General features: G+C 44.1%; 1 protein-coding gene across 3 annotated transcripts in view; it reads right to left on the minus strand.

Annotated features, from left to right (window-relative positions):
* Positions 1-4,021: 4,021 nt before the first annotated feature.
* SLC8A2 (solute carrier family 8 member A2) overlaps positions 4,022-23,523 on the minus strand; it is a 79,918-nt gene continuing 60,416 nt past the window's right edge. For all 3 annotated transcript variants that reach the window (XM_069943336.1, XM_069943338.1, XM_069943337.1), the window contains exons 5-7: positions 10,767-10,866; positions 7,734-8,009; positions 4,022-7,641 (exon numbers count right to left, since the gene is read on the minus strand). In XM_069943336.1, coding sequence (XP_069799437.1) covers positions 7,265-7,641; positions 7,734-8,009; positions 10,767-10,866 — 753 coding nt within the window. In that variant the 3' untranslated portion in view covers positions 4,022-7,264. The remainder of the gene's footprint in view (positions 7,642-7,733; positions 8,010-10,766; positions 10,867-23,523) is intronic.

Consider the following 23,523-nt stretch of genomic DNA (forward strand, 5'->3'; position numbering starts at 1 on the left):
AGTAACCATTTACACCACTGGAGGCCACCATCTACCATCTGGGGGCAATCCTCTACATACTGGGGGCAACTATGTGCTTACTAGAGGACAATAACCTACCTACTGGGGGCTACTATCTACATACCCAGGAGGTTAAGAACCTACTAATGGGTATCAATCTACCCACTGGGGGAACCTACCTACTAAGAGAGGCACCTATCTACCTACTGGGGGCATTGTTGCCATTTGGGACAATATGGGTGAGGAAAAAGGGGAAAGTGTAGAATGTAAAATGTGTGACAGATTATGCAAAAACAAGTCAAGACTAGAGGAAGTCATCATGTGAGTCTGGGCCAGATGGAGAAGGAAAAGGAGAGGACATGACCCGTGTCATTGGGGTGTCATTGGCTGTTCACATGCATGTACGCACATAGCGCAGCCCCACCATGCAAATTCTGTATGATAGTAATATGTATGATAATATTTGTAAATTGTATAATGGTATTATTTTATGACTTTTAGAGAAATATAGTCCACTTTGCTGGTACTGTTTTACATCACAGATTTTGTGCACACAAACCATTGGGGATAGGGAACCATTTCAATTTTTGCCCCATGCAGCAAAAAAGCTAGAATCATTGCCACCTCTCAGTTCTCTCCCCAGTAGATGTGTGTATGGGTGAGGGAAGATCTGCATCTTGTTAGAATTCGATCATTGTGTGTGAATTTGGCTGGAAGGACCAGCCGGCGCACTATGTCTCTGACCTGATTCACACACTTCTTCTGTGCTTCCAGGGAGCCGACACCCAGCTTCATGTTTCTCCTGATTTCTTCTGGTGCTTGTGGGGTTAAGCCTTCAGGTGTTGCCTTGCCCCTGGGGCTTGCCCCATTCAGAGCACAGGGAGGGCTCCCTGGCTGCTATTGGTCTGCATCACAGCTGTCAGACTCCTTGCTCCTATCAAGGGCTGGGGCGGAAGTTCTGGCAGCATTTAGTCTGGCCAGTTCTATCTGAAGTTGCCAGTGTATGTTTGGTCTCCACTACACCAGCGTTTACTGTGTTTCCTGTATTCTGTTTTGAACTCGGACTTAGACTTTGCCTCTGCCTTATCCTTTTGTACTGCGATACCTCCTGTGCTCGACCTTGGACCGGACTCTGTTAACCCTTTGCTTGCTGATCTGGATTTTGACGTTATCCTGTTGCCGACTCGGACTGCCTGACCTGTTTTGTAAATACCTGTTTGTGTGTACTGTCTACCTCCCTGTATCCCTAGTTAGGCTATGGACTGTCGCCCAGTTGCTGCCCTAGGGGTTAGCCTAGGGGGGCAAGCAGGTAGGGACAGGGGTTGCGGGTCTAGACAAGGGCTCATCTAACAAATAGTTATGGTACATGGGAGTGACCCTATAAGGGCCCTATTACATGGAGCGATAATCTGCCAAATCAGGCCGATTCGAGTTCTGTGTAATAAAGACAACGATCAGCTGATGAAACTAATAGCGGCTGATCGATGTAGCTTATTCCAGGCTAAAAATCATTGGCCTCAGACTGCACATTGTGACATGTAATGTGTGTCCGATTGCTCATGAACATGTAAAAAAAAAAATTAACAATATACATACCTGTCCGCACTCCCTGGTGACCTTCTTCCTTCTGCCCTTTACCCGCAGCTGCCGCTGGAGCTTCTTAGCCAGTCTTTGAAGTGGCAGGCTGCTCAGCCAACCACTTCCTGAGATGGGACAATGCCACGGACAGTGATTGGCTGAGAGGCCTGTCACCTCAGAGAGCGCTGCTAGAAACGCACCGATAATCGGCCTGCGCAAAAGCACCAGCAATCAGCCAAGGATCCGCTCTGATCCTTGGCTGATCGCATCTTTTGTGTAATGTATTTAAATGGCTGTATGAACGATACAGGGATCATTTGTGTGCTTGATATGTTGTGGCACTGATTGGCGCTTGTTTGCGGCCGCGAATGGCCAAAGTTTTCCGGGTGAATAAAGACCCTTAGACAGGCCGGTGCCTACAAATAAAGATTTCTGATCTTGATGATTGATGCTCGTTGATAGAGCCTTCACAAGGCTAGATCACTGGATTCTCCATGTGGCCCGTATATGCATCGTTGTTTGTCACACGGTTTACAATGTGCAGCCAATAACAATAATTTTAACAACCTCACAAAAGATGTCCGGGATTTGGTAGTATATAGATATTGTTATAGGTTTGACGTTTATTTGTGGACACGCGTTTATTAAATTGTGGTCTAAAAACCTAAAGAGGACTATTGACAAATGATCACCATTGACTTGCATGGACCATTGTTTAGTATGCACCATTGTCTACAAAAGACCTTGTCCAGTGAAGACCATTGTCTATACAGGATCATTGTTCTGTGTGGACTGTTGTCCAGTATGTACCATTGTTTAGAGAGCACAATTGTCATGTGTGGACCGTTGTATAGTATGTACAAATATCTAAAGAGAGAGCTATTGTCTACAGAGGACTGTTTTCTAGAGAGTACTCTCTTGTGTGGAACATTGGTAGCATTCACCATTGTTTAGTGAGGACCATTGTCTTTTGAGCATTATTATTTCCATTGAGAACCGTAGTGTAAAGAAAACTAATAGGGAAAGCCATAAATACATTGGCGGTTCTCTAAGGGGTCATGAATGCCACCACAAGGGGTTGTGGCTGTTTTTATACCAAAATAAAGAAGGATTGATGAGGCTTGGTGGACAAGCTCCACTTTCTACAGGATCAAATTGCTGGTTTCAAAGTGGCCTCAGTCAATGCCTTTAGTTAGGTCAAATCCATTGGTTTATATGTGGGGCAGAGTGACAGATAGCAACTTCACGTCCGCATTGCGCCTGTGCCACTGCAGGAAAACATGGCGTCTGCATAGGATTTCAATCAAGGCCGGGTGATGTACCAAGGTAATGCGTCAGCAGGGGGACGGGATAGTAAACCATGGGCTGAGGTGGGATATGGGGCACAAATCCCCAAAAGCCCTGCCTCTGTGACACTCTCTGGCAGATAAAAATAATAGATCACTGAGTCCACTTTGAAAGGTATTTTCATATATATTTTATTACCAGCAAATTGATCCTGTAGAAAAGGGAACATGCTTGCAGGAGGGTGACAGTATCACTTACATTTTCATTGACTTGTTTCAATGTATGACCATCTTCAAGATCTCTTCTCGCCATTACCCATAAAGCTAAACTGGAGTTGGGTAAATAGTGTAGCACCACAACAGGAGTTACGAAGATTGTATAAAACAGCCAGCACGTCAGTTTATAGCTTCATGACCACCATAATCGTTCTGTGTAATTGCAGGCAACGATCGTAATATCGCTCGTATGTCTTTGATCGCTGATTTAGATCTGAACCTAAAATTATCGCTAATCGTTCGCTGTAATTCCACATTCGTTCGCTCAGGTTTCACATTTTTTCATTAACCATTCAGTGTAATTGCACATTGTTCATTGTTTTGCTGGGAGCAGAAGGAATAAACGATCATAGTAACAATCGTAGTAACGATCGTAATAACAATCGTTCTGTGTAATATGGGGAACAATTTCAGGTTAACAATAAACAATCTCATTTGCGATCCTTTATCGTTAGTCGTTAAAAATCGCTCTGTGTAATAGGACCCTAAGCCAGACAGGGGTAATGCTCAGAAACAGTGGCCTGTTTATGTTTTACATGGTCAACCATTCATTCTCAAGTTAGAGGAAACGGGGCCCGTGTTGATCAGCTGATCAATAGATTTGCTTGTATATGCAAATTGATTTGTCTTTGGAGACAACCCCTTTAATAAAGCCTTACACTTGTTTCCATTGTTTTCCCACTTCTGGTGTCCGCCTTTAAGACTGTTGCATCTTCTCCATTGTATATTTGGGGCATGTTACCTGAATATTGTGTTGATATGAAAACAAGAAATCACACTGTATTTTTTTTTTTTTTTTCAAAATAAATAATTATATTGATAAAGTTATAGCTTTTTCTTGCATTATTATGACATGCTGAGGACCCTTCTGTGTCAGCACAGGCAGACTCAGAGAGATGAGGGGAGAGAGCCAGAGACAGAGGGGCACGAGGGGGATGAGAGAGATGCAGCGTTTAGGAGGGAGAAGAAGGAGAAGAGGCCAATGAAGAAGTAAGAGGGAAACAAAACTGGAAAGAACAGAAAGGAATAGAGAGAGAAGGGAGTTAAGCAATGAGAGTATGTGAAAGGAGTGATCTTAAGAAAATCAAACCTTAGATATGATCTCACTGTTCAACTCATCGGAGGTCTGAAATAATAACTCATGTTGTTTTTGTTGGCTTTCCTATAATAAGGAGGCCAGAGTGGCCCTCCAGAACAACAAAGGATCCTCATTTCTATCATTAGACCTCAAAGATCTAGCTTGAGTTAATGGGGTTGTCCAAGATTAGAAAAACACATCTGCCTTCTTACAAAAATAACACCATCCCCGTCCTCGGGTTGTGTGTGGTACTCCAACTTAACTGTATTCACTTCAATGGAGCTACAAAACCATACCCAAACTGAGGAAAGGAGCGGTGCTGTTTTGGTAGAAAGCGGCCATGTTTTTCTAATCCTGAAAAACCCCTTTAACTTGCCAATGATTTGCCACTAGGGCATTAACTAATGATTCACAAATATTCTTATGGATCATATTGATGATCTGTTCTAACAAACTGAAACATATTGGATGGAAAAGAAACTGCGACAAATGGTAAGAGTAAGACTGAAAGGAAGGGTAGTAGGGGCTAAGGACGACAAAAGGGATGCAGAGATATCAGCCCCTGGCTGGAGGTGAAGAGGGATGGACAAATACACAGACTAATACACTGAAGGATGTAGCCGGCATTACATATAAAACAGCCATATGGGAACATCAACAGTACAAAGGGCAGTGTTATCTCCTCTCAAGGTCCGCGGTGCCCTCATCTGGCATAGGACATGTTCCAGTAATTTTCTTTTTGGTAAGCATATAAACAGGAAATTTTCATCAGTATTTAACCTGCCAAATGTTGCAGAATTGGGGTTTGGTCCTTGTGTGTGCTTTTTGAAGTCTGCCCAGTAATGCACACGTACAGCTTGTCTTAGAGCAGATTACTTAAGTGCCAACCAGTTGATGGATCACCTCATGCTGTGCTTCTGTAGATAATCACTGTGAGGTGAGGCATCTGCAGACAGATCTCAATGAAGAGCAAGATGATTTGCAGAAAAGTCAAAAAGTCTGAGTGTATGTTCTCAATACAACCCATTCTTGGCAACCATGTCACCTCTTGGTTTACAGCCATTAATAGACATTGCCAAGTCCGAGATCTCAGTTCGATTCATGGCCTTTGAGAGAGATGTGCAGTAATGAGGCACCCTCCTGAAACTGGACAATACTTGTCTACTACATAATGCTTTATAAATAGACCTGGAAGACATGCAGCTGGATTGTGGAGTCATGAACGTGTAGGGTCAAAATGATGGACCTATCCATGTTTTCTAAGAAGGACAGGTTGCATTGGACAACATAAGAACTCCAATGGTTACCTGTCTCTCCATTGTGGACACAGAATACAGTTGGATACATAGAAGCACCTTCTTTAATTTATGATAAGCTTTTCTAGGGAAAGATATTGTCCTTACAAGATGGAAGAAGCTCATAGTGATCCAACTCGTTGGCTTATCGTGTACTCACCATGCTGGACATTATTCGGAGGTAAATGGCTGACCACTGTGCTGTTTTTCTTAACTCACAATCTAGCTTCCACTTGGTTGGGCAGTGACATGCAGGAGCTGCTGCCCCCTAAACATACATCTAGACATAGGGCTAGGGGGCTGGCAAATGGCTTTATCCTGATTGGCTTGGGAATCCCAGGGCTTGAAGTTGGTGGTCCATCAGTACATTAACTCTCCAGTCCGATAGTACTGATGTACAATAAGGGCAGTGGATGCTGAAAATTCATAGGTTCTACTACTAGTTATAGGTAACTACTAAGGTATTAGGTACTACATGTAATGTAGAGAGAATGTGTCCCTCCAAAATGTAACCAGTGACACAGACAAGTTCAACATGAGGTATGGATTGAGTAACTTAACCATTGATATATCAGAGGGAGGTACAATGGATGGAGTCTTTCTCTACCCCATATCTTCAGTTTTAAGGTAGAGACTAAGTGACTAGACATCAAGAGGTAATAAATGGACAGGGTTTGTAATTGGTTGGTCCATTCATACAGGTTAGAAACCCTGGGAGCTGTCAATAATGTCCTTGGCTACTTCTTCCAACTACAAGTATAATTTGACAATAGTGGACTACGTGGAGCATCCAATATCTGGAGTATGATATGGGATGAACGTTCTTCGGGTCACTATAGAATACTTAAATTAACTGCCCTTAACTGGTCCTCTCCAAATACAAGTCAGTGAAAAGTTGAGTGGAGTTCGAAATATAAGGTTTTCCCTAGTCTCTGTGCTTTAGTCAGCTTTCATAATGAACACTGTAAACGTTGCTGACTATGAGCATTTCGCTATGGTCACAAGAGTATTCCAAAATGGTGGAAATCTATGAATTTGAATTGCGAAACTTTAAATATCACCAGAGTTTGTTACTGTGCTACAAAGTCTTATCCCTTGTCACTCCAGTAGTGGCTTACGACATACTTACCATTGGAATAGATATTTGTGCAAGCCAAATCGGTAACTGTTCCAATACTCAAGTCTAGGAATTAGAGACATAAGTGATCCACAAACCACAAAGTGCTTCATGCCTCAGTCTCTTCACCACCTGGTAGAATTCACTTTCATGAAGGCTGGTGAGGTCCACAAACTGTTTCTATTACTGTAGAGAGTTCTCAGAACCATAACTAATAACATGACACTGGAGAACAGGGATAGAAAAAAGTCCATTTGCTAAAACTTGTAGTATAAGCAGAATCTGAACATCATCTTAAGCAGTTACTTGCTTGGAAGCCACAAGAGGCTGTTTAGGGCCTCTACTCAACCTCTATTACACATTCTGTGAGTTGAACCCAACTTGAAATATTGGACCATCTAATACCCTCCCAACCCCCTTCTTTTTTTTTTTTTTTTTGCAAAATTGTGCTACTTTACCCTTAGAGATGATGAAGGGGTTAGACCCAAAATGGAAAATAAATTACAAAAATAAATAAATTATCCCTTTTTTGCCCTCGACGTTACCCTAATGAAACGTCTCACAACTTATGTGAGTGGCAGCCCATGGAATGTTTGAGTTCTAGAAGAGAGATTCTTGTATCTTCAGTTCCCTCTTAGAAGCCCTTGATATGGCAGTAGGCTTCCAGGCTAGAGAACAAGATGTAGAGAAACCACAGGCCTATGAAAAGCAAGGCAGTGAGGGACTTGGAGAGGCGAGACCCTCCTAGCTCACCTCCTATATGGGGTCTACGCCGATATAAGAGGACGCTGATATTGATGAATGCAAAAATAGTGAAGAGTGTGACCGAAAAGGCCAATGTACCCGTGTTCACCACAAAGTCTTTTCCTTGGATGGCCCAGTAGATTGCAGCTACAGACCAGGCCACGCCAATGCCCAAGAAGACATTCACTGCATTACTGCCTGTCACATTGCCGATGCAGGCGTCTGCATACTGGTCCTGTGTTGCAGCTACTTTACTTGCAAATGTATCTACAAAAGATGAACAAGAAAAATTACAATGACATAGCCCTCCATTTTCCCCAATATACCACTGCTTACTCCGTGGAAAATGAATGCCTTACCAGGAATAGATGTGCCAAGTGCCACAAACACAACAGCTGTTACTGAGTCCTTCAGTCCTACAGTGCAGCCAAAATGTGAAGCTAGGTCACCTATGAATGCAGTTAGTATGCCCACGATAGTAATACAGACAAAGAAGCAGGCCCATCCATTCCAGTATTCTGTTGGGGGCACAAAGGCAAACAGGACTTTCCAGAACACTGTAAGAAAGTGCATGACGTAATCAAAACAGGAAGGGAGTCTTTCATCTCTTCCATCATCTTCCTCTTCCTCATCACCTAGGAAATGAAGGGGGGTAGAAAGATTAAATACTCTATTGTAGAGTTCTTACGCCAAACACAGATTAGACACAAGTTTATGCTGTGTATGGTTATGAAAACTGGTGGTTGTGCATTCTGTGTAGTAGGTAGTTCATGTGTAGCCTTAACACTATATTGTCAGACTAAGAAGTGTTCCTATATAAAAGGCACAAGTGCAAGGTTCTTTAAAAGCTTTGGAGGCACCTGCCTAATATTGATTAAGTCCCTGTCACATCAGAAAGCATCTCTGCCCCATTGAAGCATAAACTCCGCACAACCTCTGAAAGTGTTCAGTGGCATTAGCAGCAAGATATTAGCAGCAGATCCTGTAAGTCTGACTTGTTTTTGACACACTCCATAGATGCTCTATCAGACTTATATCTGGGGAATTCCGAGGCCAAGTCACCACCTTAAACTCTTCTCATGTTCCTCTAACCATTCTTTACCAATTTTTGCAGTGTTGCCAGGGCATTATCCTGCTTAAAGAAGCCACTGCCATAAGTGAATCCCACTGCCATGAAGGGGGTACTTGCACTATGTTCATGTATTTCTTAAAGTATCACTGTCGTTTAAATTTTTTTTGCAGAAATCAATAGTACAGGCAATTTGAAGAAACTTTATAATTGGGTTTATTAGCCTAAAAAGTAGTTTGAAGCTCTCGATGGAGAGGGGAGGGGTTGAGGGAGATGAGGCACCAAAACAGGACAACAAAGCGTTAATTTACAGCTACATCACTGGGCTATCTCCTCAGCACCGACCTCTCTGACCTCTGAATACCGGCTTTCACACAGCTCTCGCAGTGTAATCCTTTGTTCTTTGGAGAGGGGAGGGGGAGGAAGGAGATTAGTCGGCAGCAGAGAGCAGAGAACAGAAGGGACCCGACTGATGTAAAAGAGTCGAGATTTCCTGATAATGAGCAGTGAATGAGAGAGGGGGGAGGACCTGGGAAAAGTCTTTTTGAATGCAGATAATGGCAGATTTGCCTAATAAACCCAATTACAACGTTTCTTAAAATCGCCTGTATTACTGATTTCTGCAAAAAAAAAAATAAAAAAATGAAATGACAGTGACACTTAAAGCAAAGGGGTAAGCAAGAGCCAGACAGATCTGGCCTATTCCTTCAAGAACAAATGGGTCGGACAGTGAAAATCTATCACACACTGTCTCTATCTCCACCAACATCATCTGCTGGTGAAGACTCAAGAGGCACCATACATCTAATATTGGCGTTAGGTTTGGCTGACTTTAGTATAAAGTGTATAGGGACCTTTACCCTTGACGATTTTTCCCCCTTTCAACACATCAGGGGATTTATTTATGTAAATCATGATAAATGCGGCGCGAGAGGAGGCCACACCTCCTCCCCACCTTGCCACTCCCCACGGGAAGGGACGAATCTGCGCCTTCTCCCTGGTGTACACCACGGCCGTAAGTTTTGTAAATGTCCCCCATCAACTTCGAGAACTGCCTGGTCACTTTTTGCATACTATATTTGACTCTTTGGCAGATGGTATTTTAACAAGATAATCAGTGTTATTCGACAGTTTTAATGTTATGGCTGATTAGTGGCACATGGTAAGTAGGGAGATTTTGCACTGGGGTCCTCAGGGCTTCAAGTTACTCCTCTGGTCAGGCCTTTCAGTGGTGGGAAATACCCTGACCGACACACAGGTGAATCTTTAGCTGAAATCCTTAGCAATTACATCCCAAGTGGTCTCCCAGGAATAACTTACAGCATGGGAACACTTGAAACACGGAGAGCTGCCAACTCCTGAAAACACAGCTGTGAATGTATTACAGGGACATTTTTATTCACTATCAAAAGAGGGCGCTAGAGTCTTCTGTAACTTCACTGTATCTAGTAAAGGGAAGTCACGATCATCACAATAGATTCATGAGATAACCTTACTGATTATACATGTCTATAGGAAATGAAGAAGTGGACAAGCAAGCGCAAAATTGTAGTGATGAATTTCTGCGTGTCCGTTAAAGAACCCTCATGTTTGGCGTCATTGTCCTCCAATTGAGATGTCTTGGGTAAACTTGCACACACATCACTGTGAATACATGCTGGAGTACCACATGGCAGCACATCATGCCCTGTGTTTTTGACAGCATAGCCCTGGCCCAGACATATTTATAGATCATGGAGGTTACTGTTCTATAACTGGTATATCTCGCTCGCCATTGAACCATTCATATACAGACAGCAATACTTTTCATGGTATTTATTCCTGGGTTCAGTGTTGAAGTGTTCTCTTCAGTGTACAAATTCAGCATTATTTAGGAGGAGATTATAATAAAACAATTAATGTATAATGAACGGCTTAGTATAAATCTGATCAGATTAGGGCGACTTAAGAGATTTGCACACATTATGGGGGTGGGGGGTGGTTATGGATAAGAACACTGTAGGGGGCACAAATTTTCTTCTTGCTGTGATATTTGATGTAAGTAAAGGAAAACTAGAAGTTGGGATATCCTTTGTGCTATCCGGGGTGAACATGGGAACAACAACATATACACTATACATTGGGTATACACCCAGTGACTTTGGGACCACCACCAAAATTGTAGGGTCATATCTGAGCCACACACACTTCACCTCCCACCCACTGTGCTCATCTTCACCAGATAGCGATAAGTTCATATCCTATATGTTTGACCTCTAGGGGTCATGCATGTTGACCTGTAAGTATTATGCAGCTGTATCACGCTCATTTTATATAGACTCACCTGCACTGACGGTGATGGCCTCCATGAACTGCTCCCTCCAGGAGTGGGTACCAATCACCAGCGCCAAGTTTGTCTTCTTTATAAGTTTGTCCACTGTGCTCTGTAAGGAGAGATAATACAGAATAAGGCTGAAATTTCATCAAATTCAATAGCAAAGTTTATTCAGGGAATCTGTCATCACGTTTGTACTACCTGAACCATAAGTCATCAGATCGGTCCCTGGCGGCTTCTCTCTACCCCACCGACCATGATTGATGGATCTTTCCTTGTTTGCGTATTGGGAGAGATCTATCAATCGAGGCTGGCGGGGCTGAGAGAAGCCACTGGGGACCGCTCTGATGATTCCTGCTTCAGGCTGTATAAAAGGTCTTGAAAGGTTCCCTTTAAGTGTTCAGTTTCTAATAGATGGCTTCAATGTTGCATAGTTCTAGTAGAATATATAGACCCTTATATACTGTACTGCCTCCATAACAACCGATCTACCTAATTTCTAAAATTTACTTGAAAAATGTTCTTTGGTTTCTTTGAAGAACAACATTTGATACACTAGTGTTATGTATGACACAAACCCTCTGGGGTCTGTCTGAGGACATCACGGCCAATAGACTGCCCAGTCTGTCACGCCATCCTGGAAATTTCCTCATGTTTGATCCAAGCAGTCTAAATTATTGTCATAGCAACGTCAATAAAGCTGTATATATTATGCTTTATGTCATGACCCCCCCAGAAAAACAATCTGTGCAGAATTTCTCCAGGCCTTGTGAGATCATCGCGTCTAAGTACATTAGGTCAATGGAGGCACATAAATACGACAACGATCAATCAGCCTTTTGTTAATATATATGTTTGTTTCCAACAAAGCCTACAGACATAAAAACATAATAAAATGCTTTTTTAAATTTTTTTTTAAATACAATGCTTTAAAATTACTGCTGTGGTACCACCATAGTAGCTAGACTCTAAGAGATCTGCCACCACCTAAATGGGCCCACCCAGGAAGAGTGGTTCTATTTTCGTACAAAGCATATCGCTACGTTATCGACAAGTCAATACATACCCGATCTGCTACAAATAGAGCGGGTCACTCTTAGTGCATGTAGGTCATTTATTCATAGGAAAAAACTATAGGAGAACATGTACATGTTCATATAATACAGATCTGCAACTAACTTGAGGTCAATATAGCAAAAGGAACCCAATATACATATATAATGTATATCATACATACATATATTGATAAGAAACAGCACACCTCATATTATTACAAAAGACTCTCTCAATAATCATGACCTTAAAAATCCAAGAATCCATGTGTCTAGTTGTATTGGAACATTTCATAAAGATCTCCAGGATATAAAAGGCAGTAAAACCATAAAACAAATCAATTAATCTTAATGAGAGTTTCCTACGTTGAGACAACACAGAGTCGATGTATGTAGGCCCCTTGCTTCCATTTGTATATCCCTTTAGTCATGTTCTAATGAGTACACAGTCATTTGCTGTTATAGCCCTTGGATATGGCGTAGATTTACACTGAATGTAATTGTATACAGACGGTCATTGTGGGTCATGACCATAGGCAACATAAATAATTAATCAGGCTGAATAACATAAAACATGGCTGACAGGGAATAATGGTAAGATAAAAAAATGAATCAATGTGTCAATTGAAAATGACATAAAGGGGCAGCTATACTAAGATGGTGTGTCATATGCTTGTAAGATTGTCACAATACGATGGTGCAAATGTAAATAAGAGGCGCACGCATACTCTGTACACTTAGTGCATCTTTGGTGGCCACAAACTGAATTCTGCTATAGATGTAAGTTCTAATTTTTGCCAATTTTTGGCTCAAATTATAGTAAAATTTTCAGGGCGGAGGAAGGGCGCCCACTAAGCTCTGCCCAGCTTTTGGAAAATTGATGTCAAGTAAAAAAAAAAATATATATAGAAAAAGGTGCAATTTCAAAGGATTTTTTTAAAGCAAAAAAACTGTCACAAAGTGTACCCTGCACAGGGTAGGCTTGGCCCACCAGAGGATTCTCCAGTGGGCCCAATATTTGCCATAATACAGGGCCATAAAGGTCTAGCAGAATACAGCCTCATTTGGAGCTAACCAATCTCTAGACTCCCTGTTAAAACCTGAATGTGCAATAAGTGCTACAGAGTCGACTTACAAAAAGTAAGGGGGGATAATTTTTTCTGTTGGTCCCAATGAACTTGCCCACAAAGCTGCCCCCAAAACTACTATAATAAGGTGAAACAACATAGAATTCTGAAATCCTAATTTCAGGTTACAGGTTATCTCTGTTTTCGACCACACAGAAAGGCTGTTCCAGAACCAAACAGTTCGAGAAGCGAGCTTTGTGTTTCCATAGGGAACAATTTAAGACTATGTTTACACTATGTAAAACTACGGCCGTAGTTCTCGCCGCAGAACTACAGCCGTAGTTTTGAGTGGCGGAACATAACCTTACTTTTAATGGGATCCCGGCCGGAGCGTACAGACATCATATGCGCTCCGGCCGGGATCCCATGCGGCGCCGGAAAAAACTGACAGGTCTTTCTGCGGCCGGAATTCAGTGAATTCCGGCCGTAGAAAGACCTGTCAGTTCACACAGTGAAGCGAGTGGTAAGCTCTGATGGGGGCGCGCCAATACACTTTACTACCAGCAGTCCAGTACAGAAGGAGAAGTAAATATCCTCCCCCTCCAGACAGCCAGCGTGTCACCTATGCGGCTCAGAGCACCGGCCGCCTAGAGAGGCAATCACCCTGATGGAGCTCCGGGGCTGCTCTGCTTCTCCTCCTGCACTGGAGGCTGTGGGGGATGCCAGTGTATTAGGGGTGACCCGAACTCCTGCATAGTGACATTGACAGTGATTATCTATCTATCTATCTATCTATCTATCTATCTATAATCATGAGAATAAGAAATTAATCTAAGATGTAGAAAAAATAGGCCAAAAAAGTGTGTGAAAATTAAAGTTCTTCTATAGGAATTAAGTGGATAAGCAGCAGCCAAGTGCTGCTGTGATTAGAGGAGAAGTCTGGGCTCAAATTTTTTTTCAAGCGATAGGGTCCACTGCACTGTTCTACGATTTCCATTCCCCCGGCCACTTCCTGGTCTGAGCGGGGACCCAGGTTGTGATGTGTCAGGCCCCCGCTACAGCCGCTGACTAGCTAAGCGGGCCTGACATGTCGCAACCTGGGTCCCCGCTCAGACAAGGAAGCGGCAGGGGAACGGGAACCGGAGTAATGACAGCAGACCCCAGTGCTGGAGCCAGGCAGGTAGGTGCATGTTGTTATGTTTAGCCACCTGTTATGCTCAGCCACCAGCCACAGCTCTTTTGGGAAAAAAAAAGTCTGAGCCTGGACTTTAATTTAATCCATCATCAGCAAATGTGACCACCTCTGAGTATATAGAATATACAGGCACCATAGGATGGTACAACTTGGGCACTGTAAGGTATTAGTGGCCCAAGTTTGGTTCTATGTGGAACCATAAATGGTTGTATTGTTTGGACAACATATGGACATATTATTTGAGCACTATGTGGTAGTATACTATGACACAGGAGCAATCCCTGACTTGATATCTAGGCCCTGGATTGTTTAAGTGCCTAGCAACAAGGATTATGCAAGTAGAATTAGACTTCATAAATGGTTCCAATTTGGATCATGAAAATGGGAAGGAATATGATCAACTCTTCTTGGTGTTGGGTTGAAATCTTCTTTGCATGGAGACAAATTAGCCTGTTAAAGGGTAAAGTTAACTGACACTACGGCAGGACTATGCTTGGTCTCGTACCCACTGAACTGACTTTACATTATTGCCGAGTTCCACAGGATTAGCTCACACTGCGGGATTAGCTGCGTGATACGTCACATGTATATAGAACTGGAGTACAATCCGGTGATATAAACCCACAAAGCATAACACAAGACAAGGGATTTCAAGACCCCCCCCCCCCCCGCCCCCCACCACCACCACTCACAGCTGGATGCCACCTCAGCAGCAATAGCGTGCAGCTCATATAGAAACCATTTTTGCTACCGCAGCACCGCAGATACGCTTAGGCTTAAATAAGGATTATACAGCCTTCTTCCTCTCTTTATAGGTTTACTACAGCAAAAAGCAGTTAAATCCTTGTGCTAATCTGGTCACAGCGCTTTACGGATGACTGCTGAAAGTGATAATTACAAAGTTGCAGGAGAAGGAACTGCATGGTTGACAGATGAGAGGCGTCTATGTATTAATACCTCAGGCTTCTATCCCTGGTTACGTTGCTTTTCAAGCTGTATTACATTTCAGTGTGTAATCCTAGTTCAAATACTTAAGAATTGGACAGGACTGGAAATTAGAAGCCAACATAATCTAGATACTGGTGAGATCTTGGTAATAGAAACCCATGGGCAAGGTTGGTCATCTGTACGTTAGCCATAAGAAATGGTTTTGACCAAGTATCTCATCAAATCTTGTCTCAAACGTTGAGCAGATATTTGCCTCAAAATTGGACTGGTTGGGTGGTGTCATATAAGTCAGTTGTAGAGACCTCATTATTGTGTCCTGGCATATAGCATGGATAGCATGTTTGTATACTGCCTTTACATATTTTTATTCTTATAACATTCTACAACTGCAACAACATGGTGCCAGATATACAAATACAATATCAATTTTCTTTCCATTTGATGAGTTTGGCATTAACAGTCTAAAATCCCAGGAAGGACAATTCTGCAGACAAGGTTTCCTAGTGGTTTCCTCCTCAGGGGTTTTTTCCTGTTGAGTGCTAAAGGATGACTTTATATGAATTGAAGATTAGCTTTGTTTAGCACAATTTTCATAGTTTTTACTTGGGCTTGTAATTCCAAGTTATAGTGGGGAAAAAAAGTATTTAGTCAGTCACCAATAGTGCAAGTTCCACCACTTAAAAAGATGAGAGAGGCCTGTAATTGACACCATATGTAGACCTCAACTATGGGAGACAAAATGAGAAAACAAATCCAGAAAATCACATTGTCTGATTTTGTAAGAATTTATTTGCAAATGGTGGAAAATAAGTATTTGGTCAGTAACAAAATTTCATCTCAATACTATGTTACATATCCTTTGTTGGCAATGACAGAGGTCAAACGTTTTCTGTAAGTTTTCACAAGGTTGGCACACACTGTTGTTGGTATGTTGGCCCATTCCTCCATGCAGATCTCCTCTAGAGCAGTGATGTTTTGGGGCTGTCGCTTGGCAACACTGACTTTCAACTCCCTCCAAAGGTTTTCTATAGGGTTGAGATCTGGAGACTGGCTAGGCCACTCCAGGACCTTGAAATGCTTCTTTTTTTTTTTTCAAAACCTTTATTTATCAATTTTCCATAATAGCAGTACATACAAGCATGCATATGTCATAATTACGGTAGCGGTGCTCAAGCCGCTTGACAGCGTATGGAAAATACAAGCATTATACAGGAAGTATTAACAGGGTGCCTTGCACCGGCAAACCCAAACGGGGGTATGAGTATGTAGAGAGCGAACTCCCAATTGAGGACAAACTTAACACTCACCCGCACACATAAAACCATTCACACATGGCTCTCCCTCCCCCATCCCGCACGACCCAAGATAATAGCACCCGATATAGCAAAAAGAACTCAACCAGGCCTTACATTAGTCTCTTCCAGTGACATCCAATGGATCCATATCTTTTTGAATTTTTGTGGGCATTTTCTGCTTTCATACAAAGCTTGGTACAGCGGGACATATGTGTTGACTAACCGTATCCACCTAGTTAATGATGGAACATCAGGACTCTTCCATTCCATTATAATGACTTTGCGGGCACAAAATAGAAGAAAGCGAATGAACAACCTATAGTGTTTGCTGTGTGTCACCTCATTGATGAGACCCAGCAGACAGATCTCAGGGGAGCAGATATGAGGAAACTCAAAGTGGTCGGCCATAAAGGCCATAACTTCTCTCCAGAAGGGCATGACTCTCGGGCAGTCCCAGACCGCATGCAAAAATGACCCCACTGCTCCCTGACATCTGAAGCAAACAGCTGTTGTCATAATCCCCATCTTGCAAAGACGCTCAGGGGTATAGTATAGCCTAAGTAGGAAACGAAACTGTATGAGCACATCTCTAGAACTCACCACTGTGGGATAGAAAGTGGCTTCAACCTCCTTCCATTGAGTCACTGTCAGGGTCGGAATGTCTTGCGCCCATGCCTCAAAGGCTTTGGCAAAGGGGGAAGAATCTGATTGCAGCAGTTGATATGCTTGCGTCAGTGGTTTGGGGAGGTCCGTAGCACCCAGGAGAAGTTCTGGTTCAGAGAATGCCAAGGGGAGCATGAGTGTGTTAAATTGAGAACTCACCGCATGCCGCAGTTGAAAATAGTGGAAAAAGGCTGTCTGTGGTATACCGTGGGCAGACCTCAGTTGGTCAAAGGATAAAAATTCGTGTGACTCAGAGAACAGGTGAGACAGGAATTTTACACCATGTTTGCCCCACAGGACAGAGACAGGGAGCGACAGCAAATGCGGCAAATGGGGATTAAGCCACAGGGGCATTCTAGGGGAGAATTTATCATTAGGCTTCATCCTGTGAGCCACGGACCACACCCTTGCCACGGTCAGAATTGGAGCGACATACGAGGAGGAAGGGGTATAGCGATAAAGGGCATTTGTAAGCCCTTCGTAAGAGCCCATTAGAGCACCCGCCACATTTACCGCGGGGTTCCTCAGGTCCAGATCCAACCACCAATTTGCATATACAAGCTGAGAAGCAAGGAAATAGTTTCGGACATTAGGAGCAGCCAACCCCCCCTGACGCTTGGACGCCTGCAGTGAAGCTAACTTGATTCGCGGGGGTTTCCCCTGCCAATAAAACGATCTCAACATTCTCTCAATGCGCCCAAAAAAGGCACGACTCGGGAAAGAGGGAGACGCATGAAATAAGTAGATAAATTTAGGCAGATAAATCATTTTAAAGATATTAATTCTCCCCATCAGTGATAAGGGCAGAGAAGACCAGGCTCGAAGACGAGCCTCGGTAGTGGTTACCAGGGGTTCCAGGTTCAGAGGTATGTAACTCTCAAGGGACGCAGTGACTTCAACCCCCAAATACCTAAATCGATGAACCACCTGCAGAGGAACAGGAAGTGGGGACGCGCTGGCGTATGCAGCCGAGAGGGGGAACAGGGAGGATTTAGACCAGTTGACCCTGAGGCCTGATACAGCACCAAAGGTGTCAAGGACAGCAAGCAAGTTCCTTAATGAGGAATCTACATCAGCCAGATACACCAGCGTGTCGTCCGCGTACATGGATACCTTCTCCACCAGGGTGCCCCTTGTAATGACACAGATCGAGGGAGAGACACGGACGGCCGCCGCTAAAGGCTCCATAGCTATCGCAAAGAGAAAGGGGGAAAGCGGGCATCCCTGTCTCGTCCCTCGCTCCAGGGGAAAGGGTGCAGAAATATCTAAGTTGGTTCGAATGCGAGCAAGAGGAGCAGCATACAGCAAACGAACCCAGGCAATGAAATCAGGACCAAAGCGAAGTCTCGCCAGGAGAGCCCACAGATATGGCCATTCCACCGAGTCAAATGCTTTATATATGTCAAGGCCAAGGACAAAGCCCGGAGAGGCATCAGCACAGGCTGCAGCTATGTTCAGGTGGAGGCGCTGGATATTAATATCTGTGGCCCGACCCGGCATGAACCCGGTCTGATCCGGATGTACTACAGAAGTAATAACAGCAATCAGGCGGGTCGCAAGAATTTTTGCTAGAACCTTTGTGTCGAAGTTTAGTAAAGAGATGGGACGATAGGAGTCAGGTAACCTGGCGTCCTTACCTGGTTTTAATAATAAAATGATAAGAGCCTCCCTGAGGGAATCCGATAGTTTACCAGAGTCCAGGGCACCCTGAAAAAGGGAGAGCAGCCGAGGGGCCAGAAGCTCACCGTTGAGCTGATACCATTCCCCAACTAGCCCGTCCAACCCAGGGGTCTTACCCGGTGGCATTGCCTTAACAGCCTCCACTATCTCCTCCACTGTAATGGGGGAATCTAGGAGCCCTGCTTGGGAACCCATAAGGGGTGTTAAGGGGAGGTCCGCAAGAAACTCTTCGATATCCTGAGGTGTTAGTGCATATTTAGAGGAATATAGATCTTTATAGAAGTTGAAGAAAACTTTGTTTACGTCTATAGGGTTAGCAATCTCCTCGCCACTGGAGTCCAGCACTAATGGAATAGATGTGAGAGGCCGCTCATTTCTGGCCAGATAGGCCAGTAACCTACCATTTTTATCCCCGAATTCAAAGATAGAGGCCTCTCTGGCTAGCAGTTTCCTGTCTGCCCGCTCCTTTTGAACTACAACAAGGGCCCTCTGTTTTTTAGCCCACACTTTATAATTATCATCCGAAGGGTCAGAGACAAGACGTGCCTCAGCCTGCAACATTTCCCTGCTCAGCGTCTCCTCTCTCTCCCGACATCGAGCCCGTAGACTTTTAACACTAGTGACGAAGGCGCCCCGGATGGTAGCTTTATACGCATCCCAGCGTATCAGGGGATCAGGGTAATCAGAGTTATGCTCCCAGTAACTAGTGTGCGCAGAATGCAGTGCATCCTGCACATCAGGGGAGCTTAGCCAACCAGGGTGCATCCGCCAGACTATCAGGGAAGGATGAGATCTTAAGCGCAAAGAGAGAACGACAGCAGAATGGTCTGATATCCCCCGAGCAGTATACTCAATAGATTGGACAAACGGCAACAGATCAGGGGATACCAGAGCAAGATCAATTCTGGAAAAGGATTTATGCACTGAGGAGTAAAAGGAGTACCTGGTATCCGTAGGATACTTCCAGCGCCAAACGTCAGTGAGGCTGAGGGCTGAGCTCCAAGACAAGAAGGGCGAGGACGCGGCGTCCACACCACTGGATCTGTCTAGATGAGGATGAAGAACAGCATTAAAATCACCTATGTATATGACAGGATCTGGAGGAAAGGAAGCCAGCTTCCCCGAGATGTGCTCAAGCAAGGATACAGAGAAGGGGGGGGGGACATAGACACTAACAAGAGTAAAGGACAGAGAGTTACACCTGCAGTGAATAATAACATAGCGACCAAAATGATCACATGCCGCCTGGGTGACGTTAAGGGGCAAAGCTTTGGAAATTAGGACGGAGACCCCCCTGGCATAAGTAGAGTAAGTCGCATGGTAACCACTAGCTATCCAAGCTTTCTTGAGTGCCAGGACTTTCTGGCCTGTAAGATGAGTCTCAGAGAGACATACAATGTGAGGGGCATGTTTTTTAATAACATTGAGAATTGAGCCCTCTCACGTTCCAGCTAAAAATCTTCAGAGTGGCCATAATAAGGGAATATAAAATATATCATACGGGAATGGGAACCAGAGGATCCAACATAGTAACTCCTGCAGGGAGGGGAGGGAGGCCCACCAGACATTCACACAAGCACACCACAAACACATAATCAAAACAGTAAACATCTTCAGCTACTCTAAGATGTACTGGTATAGCAACTATTCTAAAAGAACTGTGAAACCTAAACACCCTGTCTAACACTACAACCTGTGCAGACCTAGACCCTTAACTATTGAACCCCCTAGGGGCGAAGTCTCTGCCCTAACTGATACTAAGACTAACAGTAGCTAATCATGTACGGTCTGATACACTGAAAAGAAGAAAAATTAGAACAAAACAACACTCCACCAATATTCCCTGGCAAGGAATGCCACTGCAACGACAGCACACTGGACATTTGAATTATAAAAGTATCCTGGGAAACTGTCCAGATATAGGCAACTATCGGGTATCCGGCCACAGGACGTGTGGCGGTCAGTCAGCAGCCCGGTCGGCAGCCCCCGGCTGGATCGGCGGGGCAGCCTCAGCCCATCTTAGCGCCTCAGCTGGTGACGTGAAGAATCTTGTATCTCTGCCATCGATGACCCTCAGTCTGGCCGGATAAAGCATAGCATACTTGTAGCCCTTCGCCCTCAACTTCACTCTGACCTCTGTGAACTGAGTGCGTGCTTTGCGTAAGTCCATTGAGAAGTCTGGATAGAAAGAGACTCTAGAATTGTCCACCTTGACTTCACCTTTGATGCGAACCGCCCGGAGCACAGCATCCCTGTCTCGAAAGTGGAGAAAACGGACTAGAAACGGACGAGGAGGAGCCCCAGGAGGAGGAGCTCTAGCCGGGACCCTGTGCGCCCGTTCCACGGTGAAGAAATCAGAGAAGGTATCATCCGGAAGTATGTCTTTCAGCCATGCTTCAACAAATCGAACTGGGTCTGGGCCCTCAGTTTTTTCTGGCAGCCCAATAATACGGACATTGTTGTGTCTCAGGCGGTTCTCAAAGTCATCAGCTCGCTCAGTGACTGCCTTTATTTGTCTGCGCATCTCTGTGAGTTGGTCTGGAATAGGGCGGACAGTGTCCTCAACATCAGAAACTCTCCTCTCTACCTCGGATGTGCGCTCCCGCAGCTTTTGCGTCTCATGACGTAGCATAACGAAGTCTTGGCGAAGCTCGTCCACCTTAGACACCATCATAGTTTGACAGGTACTGATGGCGGCCAGTACTTCAGATAGCTTCTGGTCAATAGTGGATGCTGAATATTGTGATCTCTCAGGAGAGTGCAGGCGGGGGGGACTCATGGACCCTTCAAAGACAGAAAGAGGTGAGGGAGCGCCGTCCCTGTCAGGTGAGTCCGCAAACTTTCCCAGCTTTTGGGCGGTCTGAGCCTGAACTTTGTCAGATAGGGGCGCATTTAAGGACATCTCTCCCTCCTGTCCCTCAGAGCCCGAATCCTCGTCGGACACAACTTTTATATGTGCAGGAACAGGCCCCTTAGATTTCTTTTTTGTGCCTCCTTTCGAGCCTCCCATGGCGTACACTAATAGGAGTGAGGATACTGGAGAGCGCTAGCGGATAGCAGGGCAGGCAGTATAAGGGGGGCAGCACAAGTATATAGTAGCTAGGAGTCCCAACAGCACAGGCCTACACAGCCCTATGGAAGAGCTCTATTCCCCCTGCATCCAGATGAGGAGATAGATGGATGTCAGCAGAGGGCACAGTTCATGTGGCTCAGGTAGTCCAAGTTGAAATGCTTCTTACGAAGCCACTCCTTCGTTGCCCTGGCGGTGTGCTTTGGATCATTGTCATGTTGAAAGACCCAGCCACATTTCATCTTCAATGCCCTTGCTGATGGAAGGAGGTTTGCACTCAAAATCTCACGATACATGTCCCCATTCATTCTTTCATGTACCCGGATCAGTCGTCCTGGCCCCATTCATTCTTTCAGCCCCAAAGCATGATGTTTCCACCCCCATGCTTTACAGTAGGTATGGTGTTTGATGGATGCAACTCAGTATTCTTTTTCCTCCAAACACGACAACTTGTGTTTCTACCAGACAGTTCCACTTTGGTTTCATCAGACCATAGGACATTCTCCCAATACTCTTCTGGATCATCCAAATGCTCTCTAGCAAACTTCAGACGGGCCCGGACATGTACTGGCTTAGGAAGTGGGACACGTCTGGCACTGCAGGATCTGAGTCCCTGGCGGCGTAGTGTGTTACTGATGGTAGGCTTTGTTACATTGGTCCCAGCTCTCTGCAGTTCATTCACTAGGCCCCCCGCGTGGTTCTGGTATTTTTGCTCACCGTTCTTGTGATCATTTTGACCCCACAGGGTGAGATTTTGCGTGGAGCCCCAGATCGAGGGAGATTATCAGTGGTCTTGTATGTCTTCCATTTTCTAATTATTGCTCCCACAGTTGATTTCTTCACTCCAAGCTGGTTGCCTATTGCAGATTCAGTCTTCCCAGCCTGGTGCCGGGCTACAATTTTGTTTCTGGTGTCCTTTGACAGCTCTTTGGTCTTTACCATAGTGGAGTTTGGAGTCTGACTGTTTGAGGGTATGCGCAGGTGTCTTTTCATACTGATAACAAGTTTAAACAGGTGCCATTACTAAAGGTAATAAGTGGAGGAAAGAGGAGACTCTTAAAGAAGAAGTTACAGGTCTGTGAGAGCCAGAAATCTTGATGGTTTGTAGGTGACCAAATACTTATTTTCCACCATAATTTGCAAACAAATTCTTACAAAATCAGACAATGTGATTTTCAGGATTTGTTTTCTCATTTTGTCTCTCATAGTTGAGGTCTACCTATGATGTAAATTACAGACGCCTCTCATCTTTTTAAGTGAGAGAACTTGCACTATTGGTGACTGAGTAAATACTTTTTTCCCCACTGTATACGTTCATGGTGTTTAATAGAAATGTCCAATTAGAGAGCACTCCATATAAAACTTTAATTTATTAGGTTTCCATTAAAAGAAAGGACAAAGAGAGATACCAAAGTAGCATGTTAAAACATGCGAAGTAAAGTTCTTCTGTCCTTTCTTTTAATGGGAACCTAATAAATTCACGTTTTATATGAAGTGCTGGCTAATTGAACATTTCTACTGAACATTTCGAAACGTGCCGTGCACCATTCACCCCGGTGAGCTGTCGTCCACTAATTTATGCTTCCACGTTCACGGAATGTAATTAGGTGTGCCAAAGTAAAAAAAACAACAACAAAAAAACACTTTTTTATATAGTGTCACAGTCTAAGTTTGGTGTTCCAGGAGTCAGGTGAAAGTTGCAGGCAAGATATGTTAAGTAATAGAGAATGTTAAAGGATACCTGTCACCCTCCTTGCCAGGGTGACAGGCTCCCGACCCCCGTTAGAGCGCCCTAT

The sequence above is a fragment of the Dendropsophus ebraccatus genome, chromosome 10, assembly GCF_027789765.1.
Source record: "Dendropsophus ebraccatus isolate aDenEbr1 chromosome 10, aDenEbr1.pat, whole genome shotgun sequence".
NCBI classification, from domain to species: Eukaryota; Metazoa; Chordata; class Amphibia; order Anura; family Hylidae; genus Dendropsophus; species Dendropsophus ebraccatus.